Below are 22,362 nucleotides of genomic sequence, written 5' to 3'. Positions count from 1 at the left end.
CGATATTAACTTTATTCTAAAAAATAACATATTAATTATATTTTAATATTATATTTAATTAATAAATTTATTTTTTAATTGTATAGTAATTATAATTTTAAAAATAATATTTTAGATAATATTTTTAATATTATATTTAATAATAAATAAATTTTTATTTTTAATTTTAAAAAATAATAATATTAATAATATTATAATATTAATTCATATACAAAAATAGCTTAATTCATATTTTTAAACTAATTTTTATATTATTATATTAATAAAAATTCTAAAATTGTAAAAAATATTAAAAATAATTAATTTATTATTATTATTATTATTATTATTATTATTTTTAAAATATTATAAATATTAAATATTAATCTTTTTTATTAAATTATATTATCAATTTAATTTTATAATTAAAACTATAATAACGCCAGCGAAACCACGAGTAAAAGAGAGAGTTGGTGTAAATTTTTCATTTTTCGTAAGGATTTGTCCTGATAAATATTATAACAAGGTAAGTTTGGTGGTAAAGTGATTGTTGTTCCGACCTTTATTAATGCTGTTATATTTTTTTCATTAATATAAATGACGAGACTCTTGTTAATTAATGTGAAAGAAATGAAGATGCGAATGAGGCAGACGTGGACGATTTTCTCTTTGCACTAGTGTCATTTGTCTCGTGAAAGCAGCTTTCAGTTATATCATTTACTGAACCAGAAGACACTCTTTCCTTCACTGAAAAGATTTATCACAAATTCATGGATTTCAGGATTTTGCTTTTTAAATAAAGAATCCATTGAAAAAAATATCTCCTCACACGGAGAAAGCGATAATCTTTTTCTCTAAAAAAATCTGAGTCAGATTCCCTTGTTTCTTCTGTACTCCTCTCTATTATAATATGCACCATTCACTCTAAACCATAACGAATCCCTATTAGCTCAACTGAAGGTGACTACATTCTTACACCAAAATTTCTTTTATTTCTAGTATTCCCATTTTCTTTAGTTATTTATTGATAATTATCGTCTGGACATTTGGGCACAATAACTGGTACACCAGAGGTGCGTCCTTCCCGGTCCTCTCGTACTAGGGAAAGGTCCTCTCAATGCTCTAACGCCCACACCTTGTTTTCCATTAATACGTACAATTTTGCGTCAAGTCTCTGAATTCTGAGTTTCTTGCTTTCTGGGTCTTATTTTGTTTTGCAAGTGTTGTTAGTTATTTTGTTTAACTGAATTTCAACCTGTTTAATGCCAATCGCATTATGAGGTTTTATGTCTATACTAATGTTACACATTTGGACTTTTTATAGATTGTAGGAAAGATAATCTGGGTCAGATTTATCTCTGAAAGAAATGGCAAATTTGGGATTATTTTCTGGAACCGAGTCTGTGAAATCTGTGAATTTGAGCTTTCGGATACCATATTACACTCAATGGGGCCAGAGCTTGCTTGTATGCGGTTCTAAGCCGATCCTAGGTTCTTGGAATGTGAAGAAAGGGTTGTTATTGAGTCCTGTTCATGAGGGTGAGGAGCTCATATGGTATGGAACTGTTTCAATTCCAAGCGCATTTAGTTGTGAGTATAGTTATTATGTGGTGGATGATGAGAGAAACGTGTTAAGATGGGAGATGGGGAAGAAGCGCAAACTGTTACTTCCTGAGTGTGTAAATGATGGAGAGACTGCTGAGCTTCATGATCTTTGGCAGGTAATGAGCTTTTGCTCCTTTCTACACTTCTCATGCTTTCGGTGATTTTTTTTTTTGTTTCTTAAAATTTTTTATCTTCATTATTATGGAAAATGAATAAAGAGATACTTTTATTTTTATGTCCTTTTACTTTTCCTGCGAAATTTTGTCTTAAAAAAATTGTCTGAAATTCTTACTGCGGGAATGGAATCCGCAGAACTGCAGAATTTTATGTGACTTTTCTTGATCGACTTTCTTTTCTATTTGTTTATTCATTCATTTTCTTTTCCACTTTGGCCTTTGGATTAATTGATTGAAACATATAAATCATAAGTTTGCAGCTTTGCTTCCATCCAGTTCATTGCATATTGAGGATTTCATGTACTGATCATCTCAGCTATTACTTACATGGTGCTATTGGTTGCAAAACTAGTATTTAAGACAGCAGTATGCTGTTCATACACCAGAAGCAAAGACTTTCCTGAATGAATTTCCAGAGTAGTAAATGGCAGTAATGGCAATATGAGGAGTATAATTTTTGTCATTTGTCTATCGAATAGCAAAGGTTATTGGAGATTACATATATTGTGCGTCTGTTTACTCATTTTTGAAATAGTGACATTGCGCTTGTGGCCATGCAATTTATTTGAAGCGTTTGTCATGAAAGCACCCTTTTGGTGCAGATATAACACATCATTTCATTTAGTTTCAAAGAGGATGTACAAACTACATAGAAAAATTGAATGGTCTGACATATTGCTGGCACCAGTTAAACATCATACAGTCATTTATTTTGGAAGTTTGGCGGTTCATCTTGTTGTAGCTATTTGTTAGGTAGAATAGATTTGGGCAAGTAAAAGAACTGATAATTGAGCATATTTTTTACTCTTTACAGTAACTACTATTCAGATACTAAATTATTGCGAAGTTTAACTGACTCAAATAGTAGGTGTATTATGATCAAGATCTCAAGGCCAATTTCTCCTTGTAAGAAAGCCTTACAATGAAATGGGAAAATATAAGTGTTACAACTGTCTTATATTAATTAGGAATATACAACTACACAAAATAGGAGAATAATTAGGGATTTAATTAGGAATCATTTTTTGATTTGAATTCCTATATTAGAGATGTAGCTTGTGTATATATAGATGTAACAATCATTGATGAATACACAGAAAATTCTTATCACTCTTAATTTCAGAGTTTATTAAGTTTTTATGGTATCAACACCGGCCTTTTGTCTGTGATGATGAGTTTGGAATGTCACGCTAAGCATGAGGGAGGGTGTTAGAAGTTGTATTTATCCCCCATTGCCTAGTTACTAGGCTGTTATGGTGTATATGTGTGGATTGGGCACCCTCTTCCTTTGAGCTAGCTTTTGAGAATAAGTTCTACCCAAGCCCATCTTGTTATGGTATTAGAGCAATGTCTCATATTGGAGTTCTGATACTTATGTAAATGTGGATTATTGTAGATTGATAATCTAATAGTGCTTTCCTTTTGATTTCATTTGCTTAATCTAAAATCAATTATTTCTTGTCATTTGTGTTTGGCATTAGAAATTTTTGGACATTTTACATTTTGACTTTATTTTTCCGAAAAGATTCAGTTAGTTTTGCAGGCTGGCCAGTAATTGCCAACTCTACCGCTGCTGCTGCTTCATTCCCATTTCCTTTCTACAGGTCTTATGACAATATGATGAAATCTTTAGCAGAAAAAGGAATCCTATTATAATATTTGAATAATTAACAATCTCTACATCATTACTTGAGCTGGATCTTAGGAAATCATTTTAGGAATACAATAAATTCTGCATTATGAGTCAAAATTTACACGTTTGTTTAGTTTTTCGGCAGCTTAAATTCATGTAGTCCTATTTTAGTTCAAAATCAAGTTCATAAATTATGGTGCAACACATCATGTAGCTATTAGTCCTTTCGTACAAACATATTTTTGTGAGAGTTATAATGATATGAGCTTCATGATTCAATATTGACTTCTGGTGGTTGGAAATTGCTGATAGCTTTGTAAAAAAATAGATAGTGATGTAAAAGCTCATTTTTATCATCTCCAGAGTGGTGGTGATGCTATCCTTTTCAGAAGTGCTTTCAAAGATGTTATTTTTCGCAAAAGTTGGAACTTGAATATAGAAAGGCCTCTGGAAGTCCAGAATAAGCTGGAAAAAGAAGGTAATTTTACGCACACTTTTCATTACTCACATGTTGATATTATCACAATTGTTGTTATTTTATCTTTAGCTGTATCTTCAGCATTTCATTGCTAACACTTTTTCCGTGTGAATTCGGAATTATAATAGATGGAATTGTTGTCCATTTCAAAATTTGCTGCCCCAATGTAGAAGAAGAGACATCAGTAAATTCTTCTTCTCCCTGACAATATTTCATTGATCTGCACAGAAAAGCGTAACTAAAAGTTTGGTTTATTATTTTATTGGCCTTGATGCTCCTATTTATAGAGTTTGATTCATGCAGGTTTATGTAATTGGCAGCACTTCTAAATTAGGCCAGTGGAAGGTTCAGAATGGACTTAAACTCAGCTATGCCGGTGACTTAATTTGGCAAGCAGATCTTCTGATGCCGAGGAGTGACTTTCCAATAAAATATCCTTTTGAAAATTTATCTCTAAAAAACTGATGTTCCTGACTTTTTGTGCTATAATTATGCTCCCTCTCTCCTCCTTAACATTGTTTACGTATCGATACTGCAAATACAATAAGGCAGGAACCATTTCTTTGGAAACTGGTCAAAATCGGGAACTCTCCCTTGACTCTTCAAAAGTTCCGCCAAGACACATTTTTCTTTCAGATGGCATGTTGCGAGTAAGAAATTGATTACTGAGATTAACTTTTATGTATATGAATTGCGTGTTGCAGAGAAATTTTGTATTGCAGCGAACTAATTATCTTCCTGAAACAATTTATTTTCTTAGGGAATGCCTTGGCGGGGTGCCGGTGTTGCAATTCCTATGTTTTCTGTTAGGTCAGAAAATGATCTTGGGGTTGGTGAGTTTCTTGACCTCAAACTTCTTGTTGATTGGGCTGTGGAATCTGGGTTTCATTTAGTTCAGCTTCTGCCAATCAATGACACTTCTGTGCATGGAATGTGGTGGGACTCATATCCTTACAGGTATAAGAAATCCTATAATGAACTTGTTAGTTTAAATCAATGAATATATTGTTCGAGCTTTGGAAGACATTCGACAACAGCATAAGCAACTTGCTTAAAATTGTTGATATTCCATTTCTTTTCTTTAAACATCTCTACCAACTTGCTCATGCTATTTTGTTTAGTGCATATTGTACTATTTCCCTGCTTAAGAGAAGCAGTCTTCTTACTTGCATATTTAATTCTTCTAAGACCTTTTAGTTTAGTCTTGCATCAAATATATCTTGGCTAGTGGTGTTTCTTTTCCTTACAATTTCTTAAAAATCCTGTACAATCGGACTTGGCAATCAAACAAAAACTTATATCCTTAGTTTTCTTGGTCATGCAGTTCCCTATCAGTTTTCGCACTGCACCCATTGTACCTAACAGTACATGCACTTTCAGAAAATCTGCCTGAAGATGTGAAGGTAATTTCATCCACTGTTAAAGTTTTTATGCAATATCAATGAACAAACGTATTTCTGCAATGGACACTTTACAATTATTATTCTTTGATCCACTGAATCATTCATCATAATTTTATTAACCTTTTTCTTGTTAGTCTTTCATTCAGTGAACTGCATTCTTCTTTTTGCAGAGAGAGATTCAGGGAGCCAAAGAGCGCTTGGATGGAAAGGTAGTCCTTTCATGATTATTTAATTGCATGGTGGAAGACAAAAATAACAAAGTTGTTATCTTGAAACATAAGAATGTCCCATATCTATAATAGGTGTAAGAAGTTTAGTGTGGCATACTCCCAACATTTTTCTCCATCTTAGTTTGTTTTGTAAACTCCATTGCCATAATTGATTATGGCTCCCTTGAAACCCAACTTCTCTTTTGATACAAGAAGAATGCTTGTAGTTAATGGAATCAGTAATTGCACTGAAAGCAATAATGGGGAAGATTGGGAGTGGAAAAGGAGATATAGGAAGAGAGAAAGAAGTAATGTAAGAGAGAGAAATTTCTCATGGATCAAAATTATACTTGCAATGAGACTGCTCTTCTTGTTGTACTACTAACTTCCCTCATATAACTACACTATCTCCCATCCATTATGCCCCACTTTCCACAGAATGACATCCTCTTCTCCTTTAAAGAACCCTCGTCTCAAGGGTATGAATGCTACTGATATGAACAGTTACTAGTAGATTAAGTATTTCATGTAAAGGGCAACAATCATACAAACACATAAGGAATCTAACAATATATCTGCATGCTTAGATCTGGAGTGAACTTAAAAGAAAATAATATTCTTAAATTGTATTGCTTTCTCAAGTTATATCAAGGACAAGCTATTGCACAATCTTTCACCAAAGCCAACAACAAATAATGTAGTTGGAAGGTGTCACAGACTATAAGTAGTATATGTGTAAATAGGAAATTAATAGAGTACAATTATAGGGATTGACTAAGACTGATTTGGAACTGATTATTCCACCTTTCTATTATAGGATTCCTACTTCGTATATATACATATATATGAATAAAACACAAGAATTGTTTTCCTTATCTCTGATACAAGGTATCAGAGCATGGTTGCCTAAGAAAGCAAATTTTAGGTTATCTATTTTGCCCAAGTTAGTAGTGGGTATCAATGGTTGCTTCATTCTTTAGAGTGATTGTTTGTCATCACTGGCGGCCTAGGAAGGAGCTCCATAATCGATGTTTCTCTAAATTCTGGTGACTAGAAACCTCATGCATGAAGGCACGTTAGCTGCCGAAAAAAATCTTCAATCATATATTTCTGGTTCATCTGGTTCTCCATAGACATCTTTGTGCCTTGATGTGTGAACATTCATTCGGGTGTGGTACTTCCTTTGGAACAGGTTCGGGTTTTCTGATTTGTTGATTTCCAAAAGGTTTGTTTTCTTGTTTTTTCTGCATATTTGCCATTATGGATGATAAAAAAATCAGTAGTTATGTCGGATGTGGTTCTTGTGATATCAGAAATCATGGAACATAAGCTCATGGAGTCTAATTATCTGGATTGGAGTAAAAGGGTTTGAGTTTATTTGCGAAATATAGAAATGGACAATTATATGACTGAAGATCCACCTAAAGATGATTCAAAACAAACATGGCTAGGGGAGGATACTCGGTTATTCTTGCAGATACGGAAATTCATTGAAAATGAGGTAATTGGTTTGATCAATCACTATGAATTTTGAAAGAAATTGATAAATTCTTAGTATTTGAGTAAAGAAATATCTCCCACATTTATGAGATGATCAAAGCCTCTTATCATACATAGAACTTATGAAGAGCTTAATATGTTATAATCATTTAGTCCTGATAAAAGTTCAACAAATTCAAGGAGAAAAGATTGTTGTTGTGAGTTTCTTGGCTAGTCTTCTTTCTGAATTTGTAACTGCTAAATCTCATATTACCTCTAGTCCGAATATCTTTTCTTTACAATAGGCATTTAGTAGAGTACTTTCGACAGAGAGTTCCCCACCTGTTTAGGTCAGCAATGCTATTGTCAATCGGAGTAACAAATTTGAACTTGAAGACAACAAATACAAATGTGGTTGTAAAGGCGTTGATACTTGTTGATAGGACTCAGGAAGGATTGTGTATCACTATTGTTGTAGCCCATGTCATATGAAGCGTGATTGTAGGAAATTGCAGAATAAGAGTCAGAGAACTCAGTCAGCCCATATTGCATCCTTTGATGGTGCATTTGAGAAGTCCGTTCTAATTCTGCAGATGACTTTGCCAAGTTCTCTCAGTACCAAGAGACATTAAAGTCATCATCTACTATTACTACCATCATCGAGTCAAGTAAACTAAACACATCTTGTTTCTTATCTTCTAAATGAGTCATTGATTTTGGTGTCATTGGTCATATGATAAGTAATTTTAGTCTATTATTTGCTTTTTAGTCACATATATCTACTTCTACTATTACTTTAACAGATGGGTCAAGATCTTGTATTCTTGGGTATGGCAAAATTACCCCAACTCCATATTCCTTTGTCATCTGTCTTAAGTTTACCTCAGTTGCCTTTTAATTTAATTTCTTTAAGCAAATTACTTGTGCACTTGACTATTGTATCTTACGATGAAGAAGATTATTGGTAAAAGACATGAATCTGGGGGTCTCTACATCCTTGAGACACAGGTGCCAACATCTATAGCTTGTTCTAGAATAGTAACCCTTTTTTTGAAGCATATTATCTGTTGGGTCGTTCTTTTTCCCTTTGTTAAAAAGCCTTTTTCCTTAATTTCATAGCCTATCTTCATGAAATTGTGAATCTTCTCAGTTTGCCAAACACCATCGTCTTAGTTCAAGTCCTAAAATCAATAAACGAGCTAGTGCTCCTTTTGAATTACTTCATTCAAATTTCTTAGGTCCTTGTCTCGCTATGTCTAAAACTTGATTTAAAGCTATGTCTAAAACTTGATTTAAATATTTTGTTACTTTTGTTGACGGTTACTCTCGGATGGCTTGGTTATTGTTGTTTTCTTATTTTTGTGCTATATATCCCAAATCATTGATATGTATTTTTCTTCATTACTCTCATGTTAAAAAAGGATATAGATGTTATTGTCCTAGCTAGAAGATATCTTGTCAGTTGATGTTGTTTTCCTAGAAGACGCACCTTTCACTCCATCTTCCGGTCATGTAACTCAGAAGGGAGGATGATGACCTGGTGATCTATACTATCACATCCTCTATTTTTGCACCTACTAAGACTTCTATCCTTATGTCTATTCTCGGCGACAAACCCCTTCTGATACATGTCTTGTGCTAGTTCTTTCGGCATTAGATCTAGTCTTAAGTGATGATCTTTCTATTGCCCTTCGTGAGGTAGATGTACTTATCCAGTTTCTTCTTTTGTGTCTCACAATCACTTGCCATCCTCTTCTTGTTCTTTTATTCCAACTCTGTCTTATCCTGAATGGCATAGTCCTATGATAGAGAACATGAATGCTTTAAATGAAAATGGTACTTATTACTTAGTGAACTTACATGCAGGGAAGAAGGGTATTGGATGTAAAAGGGTTTTTGTGCTTAAAAGTTTATCTTGATGGATTAGTTGCTCGATTGAAACCCCATCTTGTTGCTAAACTCAAACTAATGGAGTGTATTATTCTGACATTTTTTCTTCCTGTCGCTAAGTTAGTTTCTATCAGGTTACTCATTTCTATTGCAGCCAATCACATGGGCTTTGCATCAACTATATATCAAGAATTTCTTTCTTCATGAAGATCTTCAAGAAGTTTATATGGAATAACCTATTGGATTTATTGCTTAGGGGGGGTATGGAAAAATTTGTCATCTTTGTAAGTTTTTGTATGGTCTGAAATAGAATCCTCATGCTTGGTTTGCAGATTTAGTTGAGCAGTTGAAAGATTTGGAATTCAAAAAAGGAAATCTGATCTCTTTTCTTTTATAAACAATCAGGAGTTGAAATCTTTTTATTGGTAGTATATGTAGATGATATTTTCATTACTGGGAGTAATATTAAAAGTATACCGTCTCTTAAATCTTTCCTTTATATTATAGTCAGTTTGACATAAATTTTTTTGCGATATTGTATTTCTTAGGTGTTAAGGTAATAAGACGTAAGAAAGGAATTTTCCTATCGTAGGAAAAATGTGCTTGACTATTATCGGCGATGAGAAAATTGGTAGCTAAACTGTGTAGTATTCATATGGTTCCTAAATTACAACCCACACAAAAGGGTGAATTGTTTGAATATCCTGAGAGATAGAAGATTATTCGGAAAATTATCTTATAGTAACTTGGTCAGATATTGCATATTTAGTTAATGTTTTGAGTTAAGACATGTGCTCTCTGGTTGGTGTTTTGAGTCAATACATGTGCTCTCCAACAATTAATCATTGAACAGATTTTATGCTATTTGATAATAGCTCCTAGACGTGGTGTCTTGTATAGGAATTACGCTCATACTAAGATTGAGTGTTTTTTAACTGCTGATTGGGTAGAATCCTAGGAAGGTCAAAGATCTACTTCATGATATTATGTCTTTGTTGGATGAAATCTAGTCTCATGGAAGAGTAAGCAGAATGTTGTCTCATGTACGAGTACAGAGTCAGAATATAGAGCTTTTACACAGTTTGTGTGTGAAATAAAATGGATAATAAGCTTTTGAATGAAGTAGGGCTTAAATCTTCATTACTAGCAAAATTGTGATGTGATAACCAAGTTGCTCTTCATATTGCATCCAATCCCTTATTTCATAAATGAATTAAGTACATTTAAATGAACTGCCATTCATTTGTGAGAAAATACAAGGTTTGATTTTCACAGCATATGTGAAAACTCGAGAACACTTGGAAAATACTTTCACGAAGCCTCTAAATGGGCTCAGGTTGATTATCTGTTTAATAAGCTAGTCATGATTAACCTCTATTCTCCAACTTGAGGGAGAGTATTACAGGTTATAAATAGTATATATGTAAATATGAAATTAATTGAGCATGACTAGGATTGATTAGGAACTAATTGGTCTACCTTCTTTTTATAGACTTTAGAACAGTGCTTCATTTTGCATTGGATTCTTCTCAAATGTTCTTGTCCCTTGCCCACCACACCCAATCTCCTATCTGCTATTTCCTTAGGCATCAAGAATAAGGAAAGTAATTCCTCTACATATGGAAAGTTGAAACAAAAGATAAGGCCCTTGCACACCTTTGTTATATCCAGCTTCAATATTGCATATTCCATGTATGGTTGTTCAAGGTTAGCTTATCAAGAATTTTGATTGTCTTGACAAAATTTATGCAGCCAATGAGCCTAATATCTAATTGAGTCCACCAGTGTAGTAGCTGCTGCCACTATGTGTGAAAGCTGCAGTTGACTCTCCAGAATAGTTCCTTCACTTCCTGGCTGCTTGAATAATGTAGTCTTAAACAAGAAGAGCTAGTAAAGTTTTATAAATGCAAATAAGTGATAGGATATCCTCTTAAGTGGACACAGTCAAAGTTCTATTAATAAATTCAAATTCTGAATCTGTGCAGGATGTTGATTATGAGGCTACTCTGGCTACCAAACTTTCAATTGCTAAACAAGTTTTTGCCCTAGAGAAGGATTTGATACTTAACTCCGGTTCCTTTCAGAAATACTTCTCTGAGAATGAGGTCTTACGAATTCTATTGTTTCTTTTTTTTTTTTTTTTAAAAAAAGAAAGCTTCTGTTGATGTCTATTATGGTGGAAAAATCTTAATATTCATCCTGATTTTTTCTCTTCAATGTTTAAGTTGAATGGATATATTCTATTGTAATTTCTCAAAGCTAATTGTTTTTCTGACTTATATTCTCCTTGATGAAAGGAATGGTTAAAACCCTATGCAGCTTTCTGTTTTCTTCGGGACTTCTTTGAGACTTCCGATCACAGTCAATGGGGCCGTTTTTCTCAATATTCCAACGAAAAGGTGATTAGCTCTTTGTTTTTTTATTTTTCTTCAACTTAGTTGAGGTTGATTATATTAATAAATTGTCTGCTTCTTTCCCATACAACTTGAGTCAACTTAATTCAACTTTAATAAGCCCAAGTCATAGTTAGCTGGAGTAGATTCATGCAATAAGGAAATTTGATATGATCTTACAAATAAGATTATCCTATTTAAAATCTCAGACAATGATGTATGATTGTTTGCAGCTTGTGAAACTTGTCTCAAAAGACAGCTTGCACTATGAGATGATTTGCTTCCATTATTATATCCAGTTCCACTTACATTTGCAAGTAAGTTCATCTTACCACTGTACCACAATATTTTTTTTTTTTTGCATTATTGGCATTTCTTTCCTGAGAAAATGAGTTGCTATTGGAGGGATCATTGTGAACTGACATTAGTTTCTTTTTTTTTTTGTAAAAAAAACAGTTGTCAGAAGCTGCAGAATATGCAAGAAAGAAAGGGGTTATATTGAAAGGCGATCTTCCTATTGGAGTTGACAGAAACAGTGTGGATACTTGGGTCTATCCGAACCTATTCCGCATGAACACATCAACTGGAGCACCTCCAGACTACTTTGATAAAAATGGTCAGAATTGGGGTTTCCCAACCTATAACTGGGAGGAAATGTCCAAAGACAACTATGCTTGGTGGCGTGCTCGTTTAACACAGGTTTTACACTTTGCATACGACCATCATGTCTATGGTATGCCTTTTTTCCTCAGAAACAGATAGCATTCATTAAACTTGTATATATTTCTCTGATTTCTACAGATGGCCAAATACTTCACAGCATACAGGATTGATCATATATTGGGGTTCTTTAGGATCTGGGAACTTCCAGAGCATGCTATGACGGGCCTAATTGGAAAATTCAGACCATCTATCCCCCTTAGTCAGGTATAGTAGCATTCTCATGGTATTCTCTAATATAGCAGAAGCTTGCTACTGGCCACTGGGTACGATGTACTATAGCCTAAAGTGCTCTTGCACCAGCACACCAGGTATCACCAACAAGAGAAAATTGTTTTTCATATTCTTTGAGTAATATACATGAAAATATGGTTTTTCTCTAGGAAGAACTTGAAAAAGATGGAATTTGGGACTTTGATCGCTTGAGCCGTCCATATATTCGGCAGGAATTTTTACAGGTTATTGAGTTTTCCTCATTTTCTGTATTCTGGTTTCTTTAAACAACTAAGTCCTTGTCTTGTTTGGCTCATGTCCTTAAAGTAACTAGATAAAATAGGTATGCAATTTACTAGTATGCATAAACCGTTTCATTTCAGGAAAAGCTTGGAGCTTCATGGACTTTTATTGCTGCAAATTTTCTGAATGAGCACCAAAAGGGCCGCTATGAGGTGAAAACCATACAATGGTTAATTTTCTACATTTTTCACTTAGTTATGCTTGCTTAGTGGTTTTCATTTTCGGGAAACTATTACTTCCTGCTACTTATTAACATCTTCTTGTTTAAGTGACATGTGACAATCGTGGTTTGGTACTTGAAATGTCACTAGGTCATCATGCAAGATTAAGAGCACTATCTAGCTATGTATGACTGAGTTAAGAGCACTAGCTATGTATGACTGAGTTATGATGGTCAATTTTCCCTGTTATGGTCCCACTGCAGTTGGGTCTCTGAGGGAAAATTCAGAGAGAATTATAGCCTTTAACCAATCACAATTCTTAATAGCCATGACAGGGATAATTTAGAGAGAATCAAACCCTTAATTAATTAACAACATTAATGCTGATGGGAAGGGATTTCTAGGTTTTAATTTTCCGCAATTGTACTTAAATGTGCAATGTCTTATTGACATTTTATTACTTTTAATTAAATTTGTGTACAAAATATTGCACCAAGTAGTTTGACTCATTCCTATTATATGTAAGTTCAAGGAGGACTGTAACACAGAGAAAAAAATTACTTCAAAGTTGAAGACTTTGGCAGAAAAATCCATGTTCGAAAGTGAGGACAAGATACGTCATGGTCTTTTTGATCTTTTGAAGGTAATGTAATGCAAAAAAATACACTAGATTTTAGTACCTTTCTTGACATTTGAATTCTGTTCCCATTACTTGTCCTTGTCCTTGTCCTTGTCCTAAGGCTTTTGATCTGTTCATATTATGGTTGCAGAATATAGTTCTTATTAGAGATCCAGAGGATGCAAGGAAATTTTACCCTCGTTTCAACCTTGAGGATACTTCAAGTTTCGAAGATCTGGATGATCACAGGTACTTCAATCATGATTATCCTTGAAATATCCTGAATTAGTATTACTTGTTTCCAAATGTGTATTGCGGAAGCTAGAACTTTTCAATTAGCTGTTACTGTTAATTATATAGATTACTGTTGACTGAGAGAACTTTTAAATTTTGGCTATAGTGCTAATCATGTCTCGAGTTAGAATACTGATTAGCACTAACTTTAAACTGTTAGTGCTATTCTTAACTGAACTGAATTCTAACTTTAGACATGATTAGCACTTATATTCTAATAAATTAATGAGCAGGCCAGATAAAGCATGAGCTTTTTGATGTTTATGTACTATGAATCCGGTGAGTTATTATAATCTTATTACACTGCTCCACTATGTGGTCCATTTGTTGTTTTTGGTATTGGGTTTTGCCTAAAAAGTTTAAGAGACTTTTGAGGTCAAGAGTTTTCTCTTTGGTGGTCTTAAGGAGCTCCACATTGCTAAGTTGGGGAAATCTTTGCAGAAGTAATTTAGGGCCAATTGACATGGTCTACCAATTGTTATAGCCTCGTTTACAAGGTCAGACTAGGTTTTCAAATGTTGGCCTAATCTCCTTCGCTGTCCTAAATTTCATGAGCTCATGATCATCCGTTCATTGGTCTATTTCAGCTCTAATACCATGTTGAATTTCTGTGAACTTGGGAGTGTTGGGTTTAAGTCACAAACATTGCCATGAGTGGAATTGGAGCCTCTCTTACACAACCATTTGCTTGCAAAAATCCAATCTTCTTCACTTGTATGCCCCGTTACTGTCTTGTATATTTTCCCTTGTGAATTCCTTTCCCACCTTCAACATTTTTAAATGATTACCAATGCAATTGATTTCCTAATGGGACATTCCAATAATGACTTGGGATCCTACAACAAGATACTCAACTTTCCTTATCTGAATTAAGCTTTCATCTCTGTTAAGTTAATCTAGATTCTTTCCCTTAATTCTGCTAATCCTAAGGTTACATTTTATGACAAAGTCAATGCTGCTAAGTCCTTCATTTTAACCCCAACTTGAATGTCTGGTTTATTTAAAGTTTTCCACTACCCCACATCTCTATGTGGCTGAGATTGATTCATTTAAAATTTTCATATTTACTTGAAGAGTATTCATTAAAGGTGGCAAATGGATAGGTATGGGTGTATGTGGGTATCCAAATTTATATGACTCATATAAATCCTTACTCACCCATTTAACCAATTAGTGTTAATTTAATTATTCCTAACGAGAATTATTTTAAATATATTATTATTATTATTTTAGACCTTAGTTTCTTTTATTATTATTAGTACTCAAATTTGGTGAATTAATTTAATTTCATCACTATTATTATTATAAATAAATTTAACCAACAAAATTCTTTTCTTTTTTTATTTCTCTAAATTTTGTCTCTATAATTTTATTAGCATTACTTTCTCTCCGATGAAGTTCTTTTTATAGCTTGTTGATGTATTATTAGTTCAATGCTTTGCTTTTATATTATTCATTAAATTTATCAAAAAGAAACATACGGAAACCAAAAGAAATTTTTGCTGGAAATCTTTTATCTTTTTTATTTTTGTATTTCTTAATTGTTTTTTTATGATATAATTATGTGTCAAGATGTATCCATTTATTTCTATGAATGACAAACATGATAAATTCCATTCAAAAAAACTTCATACAACAAATCTCTTTTATTTTCATATTTTCTTTTTGTCTATTTATTATTAAATTAGATTTTGATGAATTTAATAAACTACTTAACTATTCACTTTCTCCATTTTGAAATAAGTGTCATTTAAAAGTGATTTTTTCTTACTTGAAATTAAGTGTTATTTTAAGCAACTAATGAAGAATTAATTACTTTTCTAATTTTATCCTTATTCATTGTGAGAGAAAGTATTAATAGAAGAAGAAATAAATTCACTGAAGTGAAAAAAGATTCTATAGAATTTTTATGTATTTTAATGAATTGATGTTTTACTCATAAAATTAATTTTCATTATAATTGAGACAATTTAATATTGTATATTTCTTAATCCTTGTGTGTGGTTTTAATGATATTTTTTTAAGGATATAATTATTGTCATATTGAAACTTTTAAGTTTCATGTTGAAATTTAAATTTTCTATATTTTATTCACTAAATATTTTTATAACTTACTTTATATTAATCGAAGCCACTGATGTTCGATTCCAATCGGTTCGGGTTTTTCGATTTTTTTTCTCACTTTTAGTTATATGGGATAGGCTTTTTAAAAGCTACTATAACTAGAAAATTTTCTTCAAAAGTTATGTAATAAATAAAAAAATCATTGACTTAAAAGATGATTACCAGTTGATTGAGATTTTAGTAAGAATAAAAGTAGAAAAATAGAGAAAAAGAAGTGGCAAACACAAATGAGTTTTGTCTTATTAATACTAAAAATAATTTCAATACTTGGAAAAATGATATAAATGGTCACTGAACTTTGCAATTAGTTTCATTTTAGTCATAAAACTTTAACTTCTTTCGTTTCAGTCATCCAAATTTAATTTTGTTTCAATTTAGTTATTTCGCAAATAAAAAAATTGACACGTGGCAAGATCAACCAATAAGAAAAGTGTAATTAATTAAGAAAAATGTGACATGCCAATTTATTATTGGCAAGGTGACTAAATTGCAACTAAAACTAAAGTTGAATGATTGAAATAAAACAAATTAAAATTTTGTGACCAGAATAAAACTGAGTGTAAAGTTTAGTGACTATTTATATTATTATCCCTTCAAAACTTGAAGATTTCAAATCTAAGTAATATTTTATAAAAGGAAACACATTTAATTGCTAATAATAAATAATTTTTTGGAATAATGATGTATCTAAATTTATAAATAAACATAGTTTTGAAAGGAAAAAGAAAAGTTAAGCTTTAGAATTGAAGGATGAAAATCACTTATTAATCAATTAAACCCTCCCTAAATTCATTAATCAATCAAAAGAAATGATTCTTTTGAAAAGGAAAAACAAATACTAAAAATTCAAATAATGAATCTTGAGAGTGACAAAAAGGAATAAGCATAATGGTCCAAATATTCGCTGGTTCATTTATTTTCTTTCTTTTTTTTTAGAAAAAATAGGTGTCATGATTGCTTAACAATTTAATGTTTAAATTTGAAAAGATATTTATTTACATATTTAATTCAATAAATAAGTGAAATATAGAAAGCATCCCACATCAATAGTGGTAAAAGCATATCACCGTAGCAATTTTAGAGCTTCAAGGTCGTAAATGTATCTTTCAATTAACTTAAAATATAGACTAATTGAAAAACTGTAATTATATTGATAATATAGGCTACAACTTTTAAAATTTAAATAATGAGAAAAGAAAAAAAGAGTATAAGAAGAAAATGCAATTTTTTTTGTATTCTTTATTTTTTTGTAAATAGTTATGCATGTCATCTCATGTTTTGAAAAAATATTATTTTTGTTTTGCAAATTTATGGTGTTTTAAAGAAAAAAAAAGTATTTTTGCAAATGAAAATTGTATTCTGCAAACTCATCTAGTTTGAAGGTAAAAATGTTAGACCTTAAAAAAGAGGATTTTTGTAAGTAATCCAAAAAAACTGATGAGATGGTTCATTAGTGGGTTTCCATATCCAATTTAACCCAACCCATATAAATAAGAGTCATTTATTATTACCCTTTTACAATCTATTTAGTTCTTCTATATTACCCATACCAATATAATAAGGATAGATAAAAGGGTAAGGGTAGAGTTTGCCACCTCTATTATTCATTATTCTTTGGTTTTTCATTATTGAAGATTGATGAAACAAAATAAACATAATTAATGCTTTCCTTGCGAACTATTTAGAAAGAACTTTAGATAATGATCAAAATAGAAAAGGGTGTTTGATTGCACATTTTCTAAGTTCAAGAACTTATTCCAATACTTGCTGTTAATTTAGGAATTAGCTCTGCCTTCTAATATAAGTCTTAAAACACAAGTTTTTGTTCCAGCTGTGTTTATTAATCATGTTGAGTTCAGTACATGGATCTTTGTCTATAAATACCACCTATAAACTCCTCACCACTACAACATAACTAACCCTTTTTGTTGTCCTGACTTGCAGCAAAAACGTTCTGAAAAGATTGTACTATGATTACTATTTCAATCGGCAAGAAAATCTATGGCGGAAAAATGCTATGAAAACTTTGCCCGTCCTCCTGAACTCATCAGACATGCTAGCCTGTGGAGAAGATTTGGGCCTCATACCTGCCTGTGTTCACCCAGTATGTCCATCAACTTTTAGGTGCTAACCTTCACCACTTAGTTCGCTTTTCTTCTACAAGTGGCTTATATTTCTTGACTTAAAACACTTCAGGTCATGCAAGAATTGGGATTAATAGGTTTGCGCATTCAACGTATGCCTAGTGAACCTGATCTGGAGTTTGGTATTCCTTCTAAATACAGCTACATGACGGTGAGTTCCAATGATATAATATGCTGGTCCCTTGTACCTTATTTTGTGCCTTATGATAATTTTACAGCTACCACAAATAACGGTGAGAAATGGAACTGATATTATCTTTTTGTGCTTACTCATTCCAAGTTGTATGTGTTTTATAGTTATGGCATTATCTCATTTGCTGAAAATACTAATATCCCCTTGGTTGTGAATGAAAAGTGCAAGGCTTTTCTTTGAAAATCATATGCCTTATGGTATTACCATTGATGTGTATTTTCTGATTTATCATTGGTCAAACACATCAATAAGCCTTTATACTCAAATGTGATATTGACATCCTTTGCTATTTTGTTCAATTTGGCGTGAATTACTTTTCAGAAAAGTAAACACAATTTGTTATTGGGAATGTGCCATATGTTAGTTTAATTGGTGCAGATATACGGATAAATATTACTTCTTGATAATTTTGTACATTATAATTTTCAAAAGTAAAATATTAAACTAAACCTCTTGTACTCTTAGAAACCTAGCCATCAGATATTTTTTGGTCATCGTTGCTGCCTTCAAAACCTTTTGTCCTCCCATCAATCCCCCAACCCCCTACCCTGCACCATCTCCTCCCCCCCCCCCCCCCCTCAGCCTCTCCCCTTCCTTGAGTCTGCTACCAGTCCTTAGGGTTCCTTAAGGCCATGATTATGCCAATTGAGTATAACTAATTTCAAAGTTGAAAAGTCCATAATCGATTTTCAGTGGACGTATTGGTAGGTTAGAAGTTGATTAGCCAGTTGCTACAAGAGCTTTGTAACTGATAGGAGACTCTACCGAATGCAACTAGTACGAGTTAGTTCACCAATCATATTTCCAACCTTTGACGCTGTACTTGGATATATGCAAGTCATCTCCTCCTGCCTAAAATTTTTTTATTTTGTTTTACATGAGCAACGTACAAGTGATTGAATTTCTAGGATCCTCATTTGATTTGTTTGTAGAATGTGGTTTAATTTGATTCTGCAACATGAATGATCATATGCTTCAGGTGTGTGCTCCATCATGCCATGACTGCTCCACTTTCCGTGCTTGGTGGGAAGAAGATGAGGAAAGAAGACTTAGATTCTTTAAGATTGTGGTGGGTTCTGATATATTACCACCTAGTCAATGTACTCCAGATGTCGCATGTTTCATCATAAGGCAACATGTTGAAGCTCCATCTATGTGGGCAATTTTCCCTCTTCAGGTACCATAACCAAACTCAAGCATTAAATTGACTGCCAAGCATGATCTCACTCCCTGCTAGGGAGATCTCTTTCATCTCAGGAATGGTGTCATATATGAGAATCAATTTTACCAATCTAAATATATTTTAATAATGGGGTTATGTAATGATCAGGATTTGTTAGCACTGAAAAAAGAGTACATGACACGCCCTGCAACAGAGGAAACTATTAATGACCCCACAAATCCAAAGCACTACTGGAGATATCGTATGTGTTTGGATGACATTAATATTTAATTTGCTTCTCCTGTTTTCAGCTAATATTAACAGAACTGTATCTTGAGTCATAAATAATAAATGTATATTTTTCTTGCCTTGCACATCCACATTCAGGTGTACATGTGACATTAGAGTCTCTGATGAAAGATAAAGAACTGAAATCGACTCTCAAGGGTCTTATTCACGGAAGTGGAAGATCATATCCTTCACTTGGAGAAACTGACGAGCGGGGGAAACGAGAACCATCTGTCTTTATTACCGGGAAGCAGCAGGTTGCTGGGAGCGAGGAAAAGACTGTAATTGCAAAACAATTAAGCGGAGCTCTGAGGAAGGAAGCTTCTGTTTTGTAGGTCCTTCTATATATCTGTATTCCACGAATCATGCATCCTCCTGGTGCCAAGCCTGAAAGAGACATGCAAGCTTGTAAAAATGAGGAAACTATGAAATACAGCAGCTGTTGAAATTGGTCCAATTTCTCCGTTCCAGCAGTGGTGCTTAATTATCAACCAATAGACAATTAATGGGCACTATTACTTGTAATAAATTTAATACAACCTTAATTTTATTTTTAGTAATTTAATAAAAGGCTGCTATTGGTGAGTTCTTATTCTCAAATTTCAACTATATTTGCTTGCTCGTGGAATTGGTAGTTTGATGTGTTTTCTTTATTTGTTCATTTGTTTTCGAATTTGATATTCCTTTAAGGGATAAGGATTAAAAAAAACTACTGTAATAAAGTGCTGGGCTTGATTTAATTATTAAGATTTAATTATTTTTTAAATTTATGAACTTTTTAGTTTAATTTTTTGTACATTTGATTTAAATTAATTTTATTTTAAAAAAATGAAGTCGCTCTCTTTTAAAAATAAAAAAATTAATAATTATAATATTATTTAAAAATTAATTTATAATTTTAGTGTGATTAATGTAATTAAGTAACAAGTAGCTATTATCACAATTATTTTTATTGAAACCGCTTTTGTCTCTACCGCCCTCGGCATCATTGTAACTGTTTCTTTCACTGTCATTATTAAAAAAAAAGACAGTAAGAATACTTTTACTATCATTATTAAGAAGAAATATTTTTTATTATTATTTATTTAAATATCAATATATATTTTTAATTTAAATAATTTAATATAAGAAATTAGTATTTTTTATTTTTTATTTTGTCGACTCTCCTTCCAGGGAGTGTGCAATTCACTCTTTCATTTTTATAAAAAGTAGGATTAATTTGAGCTAAATATGAAAATGTTTCTAAAAATTTAGAAAAGGGCTAAACTTAACCCAAGCAATAAGGTTAATGGTCAAATTGGATTTTATTTCAAAAATATTTTTTGGTTTACTATTTTATAATTTTTTTAATACATTATTTTTTTTTTCCAATAACGAGAGTATGTTGTTATAAATTGTAGCAAAAAATGTATCTCTTCTTTAAAAAGTCTTTATTTGTAAGGATTCGGTCGCTTTCACTTCGATGAGCCATTATTATCATATTATACATGTCTAATAACGTGAGTTTAGAGCTTAAGAACTTGTAATTTTATTATTTGACCGTTAAACTGCGGTTAAGAAGTATTGATCAGATGAGATCGATTTAACAGTCAAATAATGATATTTTGAGTTCTTAAACTTTAAACTCATATTATCAATTACGAAAAATATAATAATGATGGCTGATCGGATTTAAGATGGCTAAGTTTTTACCAATAATACTTTTAATATTGAAATATTTTTTTTGTCGCGATTTTTAACCATATAAATCTATTTATTTGGAAAAAAACCACAAATTGAAACTCATCAAATAATAAAATCACGAAATACTTTTTTTTATACTTATTCCTTCTTTTTATTAGTTGAGCTTTCGTTGCAATACTACCAATCCAAAGCTTATTGGTTATTTTAGTAATTATTATTTTTTTTATAATGATATTGGGCGACTCGAGAGTCAGCATTTGCAGTAGGAATGCAATTTTTGACTCAAGTTTATATATTTGTTTATAAGGATAAATTTGAAAAAGTAGCAATCAACAATTTTAAGTATTCCAATGATATCAATATGATGATCAAACAATAAAGTTAGATTTTGTTAAATTCTAAACTCATATTATTAGATATAGACAATATAATGATAGTAACTAGTCAGAATGAAAATGATTGAATTCTTGAGAATTATAATTATTTAACAGTGACATACTTATTTTTGTCATGACTTATAACCACATGTCTTTTTTGTCTAAAATAAAAACATACTTAAGATTATTAAAACTTATCCTTAATTTATATTATGCAACTCATTTAGACCTATTAATAAGAATGTTTGTTTTAGTATAATTAATTTTATTTTTTGACATAGTTATATTTAAATATTTTTTCTCTACTTGCACCCTGAAAATATTAATCATAGAATTATTAATATCAGAAATTTGAACTAAAAGAAAAATATTATTCTGCTTCCAAACAACAGCATTCCTATTGGAGATACTAACACCTCATGTAGTTGAACATCTTGAGGCATCATGGTTCTTTCAATTTGTTCCTTAAGAAACGAAACCTTCTTGTCCTACTCCATCAGCAGTGACTCTATTACTAATTAATTAATTATAAACTTATGGTCATTATTACCATTTGTACTAGACTTAGGTCCAAAAATAATTATAGGCCAAAATAATCTTTACCCTAAAAGAAAGCCGCCGATGATTTGATGCAGCAATTTAGCACCACCATGGCTAACATTGCTGAAAGAGTTACTTGAACTTTACCTCAGTTAAGTCCTAGGCCACGAGACCAAGATGTCTTGTTACAAGTAATGGAAGGTGTGATGGAAATGAGAAAATAACACAAAAGTATTTATGTATTCTCTATTGCATGATCCACACTAAGCCTATTCAATTGTCTTATTATGTCATTG

At 32.0% G+C, this 22,362-nt stretch overlaps 1 protein-coding gene across 1 annotated transcript; it reads left to right on the top strand.

Moving 5' to 3' along the window:
* The first annotated feature begins 642 nt into the window (after window positions 1-642).
* On the top strand, window positions 643-20,051 carry LOC8289517 (4-alpha-glucanotransferase DPE2). Its single transcript, XM_015722081.3, has 23 exons — window positions 643-939; window positions 1,304-1,700; window positions 3,757-3,871; window positions 4,000-4,055; window positions 4,175-4,302; window positions 4,395-4,521; window positions 4,632-4,828; window positions 5,196-5,274; window positions 5,445-5,483; window positions 10,838-10,957; window positions 11,150-11,251; window positions 11,479-11,562; window positions 11,702-11,944; window positions 12,047-12,172; window positions 12,349-12,423; window positions 12,562-12,633; window positions 13,169-13,285; window positions 13,413-13,510; window positions 17,624-17,783; window positions 17,876-17,974; window positions 18,996-19,193; window positions 19,347-19,440; window positions 19,566-20,051. Exons 2-23 carry the CDS (start codon window positions 1,347-1,349, stop codon window positions 19,799-19,801), a joined length of 2,919 nt encoding a protein of 972 aa, XP_015577567.1. The 5' UTR covers window positions 643-939; window positions 1,304-1,346; the 3' UTR covers window positions 19,802-20,051.
* The last annotated feature ends 2,311 nt before the right edge of the window (window positions 20,052-22,362 follow it).

The sequence above is a fragment of the Ricinus communis genome, chromosome 10, assembly GCF_019578655.1.
Source record: "Ricinus communis isolate WT05 ecotype wild-type chromosome 10, ASM1957865v1, whole genome shotgun sequence".
Classification (NCBI taxonomy): Eukaryota; Viridiplantae; Streptophyta; class Magnoliopsida; order Malpighiales; family Euphorbiaceae; genus Ricinus; species Ricinus communis.
Note: the sequence above shows the minus strand (reverse complement) of the source record. Positions and strands in the feature narration are given on the sequence as shown.

Excerpts from the sequence above, each read along its gene's own strand:
- LOC8289517 (XM_015722081.3), top strand. The coding sequence starts at position 1,347 with ATGGCAAATTTGGGATTATTTTCTGGAACCGAGTCTGTGAAATCTGTG. Across the intron at positions 11,252-11,478 it reads CTCAATATTCCAACGAAAAG|CTTGTGAAACTTGTCTCAAA; the intron begins GTGATTAGCTCT and ends GATTGTTTGCAG. Across the intron at positions 11,563-11,701 it reads AGTTCCACTTACATTTGCAA|TTGTCAGAAGCTGCAGAATA; the intron begins GTAAGTTCATCT and ends TAAAAAAAACAG.